The following is an 11940-nucleotide window of genomic DNA, read 5'->3' as shown; positions in this document are numbered from 1 at the left end:
GATACTGAAGTTTAGTTAACTCTCTATATAGGATGCTAAGTCAACTTTAGAATGTGATTGTGAGGGAGCCAATATTTTTCTATGGATCTTGGTGGTACCCATTCGAGCTCATATTCCTTTGGTGGTACATTATTTGAGGGATATTTGGGTTCTTTATTCATATGTGTGCATAACGGTGTTTTTGATAAACACATAAGTTTGTATAAGAGCTTATGAATGGTCCTTCTAAATTGAGCTAATTAATTAATTAGAATCCAATTGGGTTAATTACTTAATTAGGACCCAATTGGGCTCAAAATGGGTTGTCATTCAAGCCTATAAAAAATCCTACATAAACCCTTTTAGGGGTTTAAGGCTCATGACTTTTGCCTTTTAGTTTTTCAGAGAGAAAAAAACCTAGTCTCCATTCTCATCTAGAGAAGAAGCCTAGCCTAGCCTCTACCCTCACAAAAAGAGAATTGCATAATCTTCATGTGCCAAGATCTAGAAAGAGAGTTATCGCCAAATGATCTCTTAGTTTTGAGATTCACATCACCTCTTCACCAATTGATATCAATTTGACCACATCCAAATCATAAGTATAGTTTCTATTTTCTAGATCTATGTCTTCAAATACCTATATGCTTCCATGGTGTAGATCTAGAGAAGCCTATGATAGTTTTTGTATGCATCCTAATGATCCAGGGATTGGGATGATTTATTTAATCATTCCTACGAAGATAAGAATTACTTTAATATAAAAATTACCCTAATTAAGTTATAATAGGAACCCATAGAACCATACTTTAAAATAATAATAATCAAGTGATACTTAACCTTTTTAGAACATAGCTTATGGTGGAGAACACTAAAAATTATCTTCATCTAGGTTGTGTTGTGTCTGTTCATTTACTAGACCTCTCAAATGTAAACGAGGTTCATATGGGAGACCAAACAAAGGGTAGCTTCTTCCTTCAAAGGTGATGAAATTTTTGGCCTTTTAGATTAGCTAAGGCAATGCCAGATATGGTAAAATGCTATTTAACTTAAGCAATTGCTAGTGAGAAAATAAAGGCTAATCTTGATAGAGAAAACACCAAAGAGGGAGAGGTGAGTGAATTGGGTTTTAAAAATCTTTTTCACTACCACAAATTTAATCAAAAGAAGAATAAATATAAAGAGATAAGGTTAGAAGAAGCAAACTTAGATTTTATAGTGGTTCGATACCCCTTACCTATGTCCACTCTAATCAAGCTCTTAACCGAGTGAGGGTTCCACTATACTTGAAGCTTCAACCAAGCTTCTAACACCTTTACACTTAAATGCTAGCTCCAATGGGCTCTTACACAATCTCTTCAAGTCTTTACTCACTTGAATGTTCTAACACTCAAATAACAAATCAAATCTCTTAACCTACCTCAACAAGGGCTCAAATACAACTCAAATGTTAAGATGAATCACAAGGGTGCACTTAGGAATATGCAAATGAAGATTTAATGCACTAAGGAAAGAATAAGAGCTTTTGAGTCGAGAACAAGTAGGTAGCCAAGTAAATGCAAGTGTTCTCTTGCTCATAAATGAAATGGAGCTCTCAATTTATAGGTTTCTAGCATTGGTTGATTAGCCGTTGGACAATAAATGCATGACAAGTGACCGTTAGGCATCGATCTAGAAGGCACATCCCTCAATCGGGAATGCAAGGCTTTTGGAAGAGAGAGAAGATTTTTTACATCAAGAGACCGGACCTCGACCAGGAATGTATAACCGGTTGACTAGTACCTTAGTCGGTTGGCCAATGCCTCGATCGGTTCACAATTTTTGGCCTGAAAACCTATTTTTTTTATGTTATTTTATCTTTTAACACTTAGGCAAGGTCTTTAGGTAAATTAATATGCCAATTTTAAAGGATTTGCCTAAGGTTCATTTGATAAAACTCGGGTTTTGATAAAAATATAACTTTAATGCATAAATCGGGTTTTTAAAGACACATGAAAAGATATGAAAATCCTAAGTGCACCCATGCATTCATCTTAGATATTTTTCCTATGATTAAAGGGTCTTCCAATTGTCTGAATCTTGCATCAATTGGGTTATTTGATGAATTTCCAAACTAATACCTAAAATTCTTTATAATTCAAACTAATTAGCAACTTAACTATAATTTGTTATTATCAAAATACGATTAGGAGAACCATTGAGCTAACAACTAGGTATCCTTTGCATGCAATTGATAAGTATCCCTTGTTGTGTACTATGTGAGCCATCTGTATTTGTATGAGAAATTATATGGTTAGGCTCAGGTGAAGTTATGTGTGTTGTTTTTGGCCACTCATTGATGGTGATACATGATACAAGGTCCACCACAACACATTATGTGGTGCGCAGGGGCAATCAAAGTGGAAGAGCTAAAACAAGATACTTCCAAGGCATTCAATGGCAAACTGGAATTATTACATACATATCCACCACCACTAAGCTTCAAAGTTGGAAGTACTGCTAATCACCATCAACCCATCTCGAATCACTCAAAATAAACAATCATAAGTGACCCTAAGAAAAACTTAGCAAGCTTGTTTCATGATAAGCCCATACACCTCCTTTTGTTCACATCCACTACCACTTGTATGATTTACAGGTATTGGAAACTAGTAATTGATTTCCTAGTAATATTCCCGAGATATAAAGAGATTTGAATAATAGAAGGAATTAGGAATTAAAAACCCATTTTATTTGAATCATTATATTTAAATTACTTATCTTGTTAAAACTTCATCCCACTTAAATAAATCAATTTGTTTTGATAAATCAACTTAATTATTTAAAAGTGTATTAATAATTTAATTTAAATTATTAATTAAATGACATATATTTGATAAAATAATTTAATATTACAACTTAAAATTAAAAATAATTTTAAGTTTTAAGTCAAAATAATTAATTTATGTTTAATTCCAAATTATTCTTATCTTATTTGTTCTCATCTAAAGAAAATATATTTAACAACCATATACTTCATATTCATGACTTTTTTTAAAAATAAATATTATTTAAATTTTTTAATAATAAACATTAATTACAATTAATGAGGATAAATATGTTTATTTTATAACTTAAAATCAATATTAATTTAATTTTACAAAACAACGTTAATATTTAAAGTAAAAAATAAGTAATAATTTTTAAGTTAACAATTTAAAAATAATTTAACTTAAAATCAAATAATTAAATAATAAATATTAAGTTTTATAAAATACCATTAAATAAATATTTTATTTTTTTTACTAGTAAATTGTTGACTTTGCCACTCTGAAAGACCGAATAAAAATTATTGAGATATTAACTACAAGCTCAATCATATTTTTGAGCCAAGCTAGGGAGACATGGCACTAGCTTAGATTTGAGTAACCAAAACTAAACCACTCTCGGTTTGATTGGAAAAATTAGCTTGATTGTAGGCTTGTTTGAAATTGTTTATTACTAGGGTACAAATTAAATGAAGTAAATCGTAAAAATTTTTATTTTCATGTTATTTAGATATATTTCTTTTCTTTTTTCATATTTTAAAAATAGTAAATAATAATAAGTTGTATATAAAATATAAATTGAAGTATTAAAATGTTTTTACCACTTCATATTTTAGAAATTCTAAAAATAATTTTTTAGGATATAAACTAAATTTATATTTTTTTATATAAACTTTATTATATATTATATAGAAGTTGTTTTTATTTTTAAAAATAAAGATTAAAAAAATAAAATTTGTTTATTTTTTTAATTTTTTAAACAAAAATTACCATTTTTAAAATTTAGTGGACACAAATTTTTATCCTAACATATTATACCAAAAGTCCATTTTGCAATGTTTTTAAAAAGTATTTTAACTTTAAAAAAAAATAAAAAATGAGGCGTTCTGTAAAAAATTTTAAAAAATATTTATAATATTTATAATATTTTATAGAGAAACATAAAATACTTCAAAGTAAAACTCACGATGTATCCAAGAGCTACATATCCTTGTGATAGTACAGGGTTGATATAATAGTCAACAAATTAAATTTGGGAGAATTGTGTTTTGGGCCCAACTAGGCCCAAAAATTAAGAGAAGGTCCATGTAACTAAACCATTTAAGCTGAAAACCTATAAGAAGTGTCAAAATTAAAAAGAAGGATATGCACTTTTATTAATTCTAAAAATAACCTTACTGATTATGAAAAAAAAAATTAATAAACCAAAATATCCATGTTGGAATTTTGCCCTAATTTTGCTCTCTCTTCAGCATTTCAAGCCTAGACAACCGTTTTCTTTTCTTCTTCTCGATTTCCTCCATTGCTTGTATCTCATCTTTGTGCCTCTTAAATTTTTTCTTGCATTCGTCTCTCTCGAAAATTTGAATTAAGGTGAAATATATTGTTTTAGTCAAACTCTCGATTTCAATCGGGTGTCTCTTGTTCTATCATCGATCTGCATCGGTGTTGCCGTTCGTGCCGACTGTCGTTGGCTATTTGAGGTTAATAGGTTCTCCAATTTCGTTTTCTCTCGATTTCGTCTTTGCCAAGCATTTGATTTAAACCCAAAATACATTGATGTAATCTCTCTCTCAATTTCAGTTTGGCGTGTTCATCTTGGTGCAAACTCTTGTTGCATATTTGAGGTTAGTAGATTGCCTAAATCTCGGCCTAGATTTTCTTAGTCCTATATTTTGCTTAATCCTCATTGGTATGAGGAGAGGGATTCTTGTTTTTTGCTAACCTTCAGTTTATGAAGTGAATGGTGAGTGTTATTTTAAGGACATTAAATGAACAATTGAGGCAAAGTAGGTGATTTGGAATTTCTTACTGTAGAAATCTCTTGGAAAGGGATTTCCATACTCCGTAATTCTAAATAAGACATTGTAGATTTGTTGTAATGTTTTAAAAGAGAAAATTTTTGCTTTTGGAGCATTACTATTTTGAAAACTATTTTGGTTGGAAAGACTTCAAAATCTTGGTGGAATAGCAGCATAAAATTGGAATTAAGTCTTTGATTTTGATAGATCTCATCTCAAATGCCCAAAATTGGTAGTCAGATAGTTTGAGTTATTCTAAGTTGTGCTAGTCCATCTACAAGTTGTATACTAGTAGGAGGAAGTATGCCTTTGTTTGTAGCTTATGCTAGAGCTATCAAGGAAAAGAGTTATAAAGTTGAAACTTTTGAAATTAGCCAAGTCATTTTATAATGCATGGTCAGGGAATCTGATTCAACCTAAATTTTTCTTATGGTGCCTTGGCTTTAGATGTAGGCACAAGTAACAGATTTATCTCTTTTTATGTATTAGTTTTTATGACCCTTAAACCTCAAATGTGTTAAACTTTTGTTTATGGTTTTGTATGAATCATCTAAAGTAGGACATGATAGTTTAGAAGAGAATTCTGTATTTGTTGCATTTTTTAGGCTAATATCTCTTCATATTATTTTGCAAAGCAACACTTTATAATTAATATTTAAATATCTCCATTCTCTTTGAATAACTTTGTAGGCATGCTTGATATAGTAGTACCAATAGAAATTGTCTAAGGATTTGAGTGAGAATGAGAATTTGTTTTCTACGTAGTGTAAGTATAGGTCAGAGCTTAATAAAACGTGGGGGATTATTTCCTATTGAATGTCTTATAGTTCCATAATTCCAATGTTTTTGGTGTATATATATATATGTTCTGGAGTATTATGTTGAATCGGACACAAAATCCTCCTACTTTACTAGATATAGTTGTGATGTTCTGTCTTAAAGTTCCAAGTACTGACACGATTAGATTATTAGCATAGGTAAGCAGTAGTGTCAAATTGGGTAGCACTAAAGTAGTTGGAGAGAGAGGTTTTTGCTTATAAAAATGTGAACTATGAATATATAAGTAAAGGGGAATGATAGGGAAAATAAGTTAGAGATTTGTTTTTAGAAGTAGGAGTAGAAGTAACATAGTTTTTAGTTGTATTATTATTATTATTTTTCCTTTTATAGCCTTTCTTAGTTTTAATTTAATGATTTTTTTTAATCTATTAATTTTAATCTTTTAATTTCCATTTCAATTTTACATTTCTCATTTTTGTTTTTTATTATTATTATTATTATTAGTTTTGTTTAGGTTAGGTAGTATTTACCACTCCAAGAGAAGAGAGAAGCAGGGTTTTCATTTCTTAGTTCAACTCACCGTTTGTTTATTAGTGCCTATCTTAAAATAATCTTACCGTTGACAATGGTTAGAATAATAAAAAAAAGCAACAAAAATTATTTGTTAAGACATGCTTGAGTTACATTTGTTTGTATATACATTTTTTAAAATATAACTTTTTCGTATGGGAACATTCCCTATTGTGAGATGAAAAAACTTTTAAAATCACATTGAATATGCATTATTGTTTGTTTAACAATATAATTTTGTGTTTTGTTTCAATAGGTTGATGGATGCCACAAATAGAATATACTGTTATATTTTTGTGGGAGGCGAACTTGTCCAAAAAAATGATGGGGCGTTGGGAATATGTTGGTGGAAGAAGCAAAGGTATTCACATTTATAAAGGAATGACATTTGAAGAATTCACTCACAAAGTCTTAGAAAAATTCAACATTTCCCTTCATGTGAGAATGATGCACTACACCCTCAAGTTTAATCCCAGAGTCATCTAAGATTTAGAAGATGAGGATGAATTGGATAACGTGGTTTCCCATAGTGATGACTTTGCAAATGTGTACATAGTAGAGTCACCCGGTGTGGAAGCCATTGAGGCAAATATACCGAATACAGAGTTGGCATTTGGGTAATGCGCTTTCACTTAGATGTCTATTTAAAATATTTTGAATATCAATTTTACGCATGATGTAGTCTAATTTTGGTTATGAATGTAAATGTATAGGTCTGCCTCCTATATTTCCTTCGTCTAATGCATCATGTGATGTCCTAATACTATGATGTTATTAAGAGGTTTTGCATCGCGTTGTGTAGATAGTGAGTACACCCCTTTGGAATCGAATCAGTTTCGTGAGGCAATATTAGGTTTCGAACATACATTTAAAAATGCAGATGAGTTTTGGAATGTAATATACCAAATGTCATTAGCTGGAAGGTTTCAATACAAGTACAAGAAAAATTAACCTACTCATATGTCCGTAAAGTGTTCGGTTGAGGGTTGTCCTTGGAAGATAACAGCTCATGTTGTTGAAGGAAATGAAATATTGCGAGTTTATACTTACCAAGTTAATCATAATCTTATAGCTCAAGATGAGTGTTCATCTAAGGTGAGGGTTTCTTCAAAGAGAGGCGTTGTTGTTATTGAAGATGTGTTTAGAACAACTTCAGAATACCTTCCCCGACAAATTTGCAAGGATTTTGAACGTGATCATGGAGTTCAATTGACTTATAACCAAGCATGGCATCTTAAAGAGAAGACAAAAGAGCGCTTATATGGATCTTCACGTGCGTCCTATGCGATTTTGCCTTGGTTATGCCATAGGCTAAGGGAAATTAACCTCGGAACTATTGCCGAGTACACTTCTCATGAAGGTCACTTCAAGCAATTGTTCATTGCCCATGCATTTTCAATTCAAGGGTTCATGATGGGGTGTCGACCGGTATTGGATATTGATTCTTGCCACCTAAGTGGTCCATACAAAGGAGCTCTTTTATCTACCATTGCATATGATGCAGATGATGGAATGTTCCCTCTAGCGTTGGGTATGGTTGGTTTAGAAAATTATGAGGACTGGTATTGGTTCTTGCATAAATTGAAGGGGATCTTAGATGGTCAAGAAGTAATTATTATATCATATAGACATCAAGGGATATTGCGTAGTGTTTCGGAGTTGCTTGGGGTAGAAAATCACGCCTATTGTTATCGACATGTGAAAGAGAACTTTTCTAGCTTCTTCAATAGGCAAAACATTAGGGGAAAGAAAGGGAAAGATTATGCTTTGTTGCTTTTAGACAACATTGCATATGCTTGGTTGGATATACACTACAATGAGGTGTTCGAAAAACTTGTGCGTTTTAATGCCGACCTAGCAAGGTGGGTTGCAGAGAATAGTCCGGAGCATTGGGCGATGTCAAAGTTCCTTAAAAAAAGTTGGGATAAAATGACAACTAATATTGCAGAGTCCTTCAATGCATGATTAAGAGAAGAATGACGCCAAAAAATTCATACGTTATTCTTGATGCACATGGATAAGCTTGTAGCCATGTTGGACACCCATATGTGTGGTACAGATAAGTGGAAGAGTGTGGTTGGGCCAAGAACAGAGGAAAAGCTAATGCCAAATATCATGAGGTCTGCTCTGATTACTGTGATGCCCTATTTGGGTGGGACGTTCAAGGTTTTTACTGAAGAGGTTTATTTGGTTGTGGATATGCAACAACACAAGTGTACATGTCTAACATGGCAAATGTCCGGGTTGCCATGTCCACATGTATGTGTTGTGATCTGCACATTGAGACATAATGTGTATGACTATATCGACCCATGTTTTAAAGTCTCCACCCAACATTTGATTTACTCGGGTCAATTTCAACCATTGCCAACACACAACATGCCTAAAGTTTGTGAGGATGGGACTTTACAAGATGGCCGAGGCAACGTATTTCGTAGTCTCCAACCCCCGCAAGTGAGACATCCTCCAAGAAGACCTCGGCAAAGGCATATTGAGTCACAATTTAGCCATAAAAGAACTATTCATTGCTCTCGATGCAATGGCATAGGTCACAATCGGTCTAAATGTAATAATCCATTGTCCTGACTTGTTCATTTCTTTGCTTGTAAGGTTTTCATTTTGTGGACGATCCCTCATTGTTCCATTTTTTGCTTTATGGTCATGGGGTTGTTGCTTTTGGATGTTGTGTATTGTCCTTATTATAGACACGATGCACTACTTTTTAATTTTCATTATTTGGAGTTGCTTTCATTACTGATTTAATTTGAAATTGCACTTTCAATGTGGTATCCTTTAACTTGATGTATACTTTCACTTCCCTATTTTAAGTATGTCCTACTCACATCATTGGATGCATGCATTTTCATGTCACTTAGCTGAACTTTCATAGTATTGTACTATACTTGCTGTCTAGTTATTCACTTGGTCAATTTAGCTGTGCATAACATTCTACTCTTCTATGCCCAATGATGTAGTTATAATATTAACAATGACTGGTAATGGCCTAGATGGTTCTGGTACCAATTCACTCCTAATCTCGGTATGGTTCATCATGCTTGCTTATCTTAGTTGCTTTTTGCATTCTTTCGTTGCCAACATACTATTTGAGAGGTTTTGGCTTCTCTGGTAGAGTGCCACAAAACTTATAATCTATAGTCATGCAATTTTAATGTATTGTGAGAACATAAATCAGAATGCATGTTGGTATCAAAATGGGTAAAATTTCATTTTATGATACTTTACATGTTTCAATTGGTGTGAACAAATGACTCCTTTGTTTATATATAATCTGAAATCATTTTCTGAAATTTTCATTTTGAGATACATTTTAAGTTAGCATATATATATTATGCATAAAATTTAAGTGATTTCTTCATCTTCCTTGTTATAGTTACCATGTATCAGTAATGTTAGAAAGTTCTCTAATATAATATTTTAACAATTCAACATTTATTTATTCAATATTATTCTATTGGCTTTGTAAGTTGTCGGGTAATATATGTGTATAATTTGGTAATATGGAAAATGTGGTTCACTAACACCATATAAAATTATGCTTTAGGGATCTAATGGTCTTGGCTATACAGCTACAGGGATAAGCAAGAACCATGACGTCTAGGAGGAGGGATGAGGGATGAGAGTGGAGGAAGGGATAAAGAGAGGTGTTGTGGTAGGAATGGTAATGGGGATTGGAGGTTTCAAAATTCATTGAAGAAGAGAGAAGAGAGAAGAGAGAGAGAGAGAGAGAGTAAGAAATGGTGGTGGTGGTGGACGGATTTGAGTTGATTAATGAGCTTGTTGGTGAAGGATTATGCCTCTATGCATGTGTCTCTCACAGTATTTTCAATTTGGATATGCTTCTTTAGAGTACCTCCATTTATTGCCATCAGTTCTTTTGCACCTCCCTGGCTATGGGTCTGCCTTCCTACCAACCCCATCTGAAAACAACCCCACCCAACTGGAAACACAGACACAAAACCCAGAGTTCTCAGACCATTATTCACCAAAAACATTAGTGTCTACAAGTACCCACCAAGAAAAAAAAACACTAAAAAACCATGAAAATGAAAATGTCCTTCCATGCTTACTGGGTTGGTGAGGAAATAGCCTTGAAGACAATGAAGAGTCCAAGCTTCTTTTGACAGTGTAGATGAGATCAGCTAAGATTGGTAATCCTGACACTATGTATTTGAAGATAAGAGCATGATGTTCAAGCTCTTGCCACTATGATGCTGTGAAAAGAGACTTGTTTATTTCACTTTTCCTCATTTATTTGCAGTCATCATCAGTTGGGATTGGTACTCCTGACACTATGTATTTTTGCAGGGTACATTGGTTGCAGAATCTTCTGTGCATGGATAAAACTAATGGCTCTGATGATACTGATGATACTACTGCTTCCTCTCTCTCTCTCTCTCTCTCTCTCTCTCTCTCTCTCTCTCTTTCTCCCCCTATCTCTCCTTACTCTGTTCTCTTTAATCATCCATTTGGTGCTACTTCATTCTGTAACTATTAGAAATGACATCTTTACTTTTTGACTTATTTTTTGCATCACCAACTGCAATGATGTTGCAATTCCTAACATGGCCATGTTGTCAAACATTGCATGCAGGGCTCATCAATGTTTACACGATGCTCAGCTGGAAGATTTAAGAAAATCTGCAACCATTTACCAGAGAAAAAAATACGAGCCATAAGAGACCTCCAATTTGGAGGTCTATTAAACTTAAACTGCACAGAGGTGCGCCACAACATCTGTATCTTTCTAATCCAACATTTCAATGTTGGATTTAGACAAATAAAGTTCTCAGCCCAGAAACACTATCCTGTTACAGCTACCGATGTTGGTCTCATTTTTGGCCTTCTAACAGAAGGGCGAATTCTGCAGGTGACCTCTACATCATCAGAGCATCCATTTGGGACTATTCAGGCATGCTAGGAGAAACTCTTCAACTTACTTGTTGGGGAGAAGTTCTATAGAGCATTCATTTACTACGCATGTGCCACATTGTTGGCCCCCACGTCTAGGCTCAATGGTTGTCATAACTTGTGGCATACCATCCATGAGGATGGATTCAAAAATGACGTTAATTGGGCCCAATTTGTGTTTGACCAACTGGTTGAGGGAATTAGGTGATATCAATAGTCTAACACCTCTTGGGTACATGGCTGCATTTTATTTCTACAGGTAGTGAACTTTTTCAGTATTTATCTTCCATTTTTTTTTTATTGCACAACTAAGTAACATTTGCCTGCTGATGTTTGTATTTATTATGCAACTGCATTATGTCATTAAATTCCAAATTCCTTCAATCTAAGTCCCCATTACAGTGCCCCCAGCATTGGCATGGACTGATGATTTGATTAAGCGGCGACTAGCCGCTGAGATAAAGGAGTTTGGAGCATTCGGACATGCTAAGGTTGATTTTGTAAGTGATGCATGCATAAATATATTGTCATGACCAACATAACACTCATTATTTAAGTACTAATCTTCAGTGCTAATTATAGGCGTCCCAGAGATCTCTAACCCTAGAGAGAACTATGGAGGTAGAGACTAATGTGGACCATGACACAAATGTTAATGCTGAAAATAGTGATGTAAGCTGTTAATTTTTTTAAAAATTTGTAAATGTTCATTTCATTGTCATTGTAATTTATTTTTACTTCTTAACTACAAAGAAATATGTTGTTGTGACATTTTTGGCTCAAAGATTGACAATGATCGTGTGCACATTAATTTACATGTGATAGGAAATATGACATCAATATCATGATGTGGAAGG

At 33.3% G+C, this 11940-nt stretch overlaps 1 protein-coding gene across 1 annotated transcript; it reads left to right on the top strand.

Annotated features, from left to right (window-relative positions):
* The first annotated feature begins 7114 nt into the window (after positions 1-7114).
* LOC117925398 lies at positions 7115-11093 on the top strand. Its single transcript, XM_034844398.1, has 2 exons — positions 7115-8016; positions 10949-11093. Exons 1-2 carry the CDS (start codon positions 7115-7117, stop codon positions 11091-11093), a joined length of 1047 nt encoding a protein of 348 aa, XP_034700289.1.
* Positions 11094-11940: the final 847 nt, after the last annotated feature.

This window comes from Vitis riparia, chromosome 11 (assembly GCF_004353265.1).
Source record: "Vitis riparia cultivar Riparia Gloire de Montpellier isolate 1030 chromosome 11, EGFV_Vit.rip_1.0, whole genome shotgun sequence".
NCBI lineage: Eukaryota > Viridiplantae > Streptophyta > Magnoliopsida > Vitales > Vitaceae > Vitis > Vitis riparia.
This window is presented reverse-complemented; position numbering and strand designations above follow the sequence as displayed.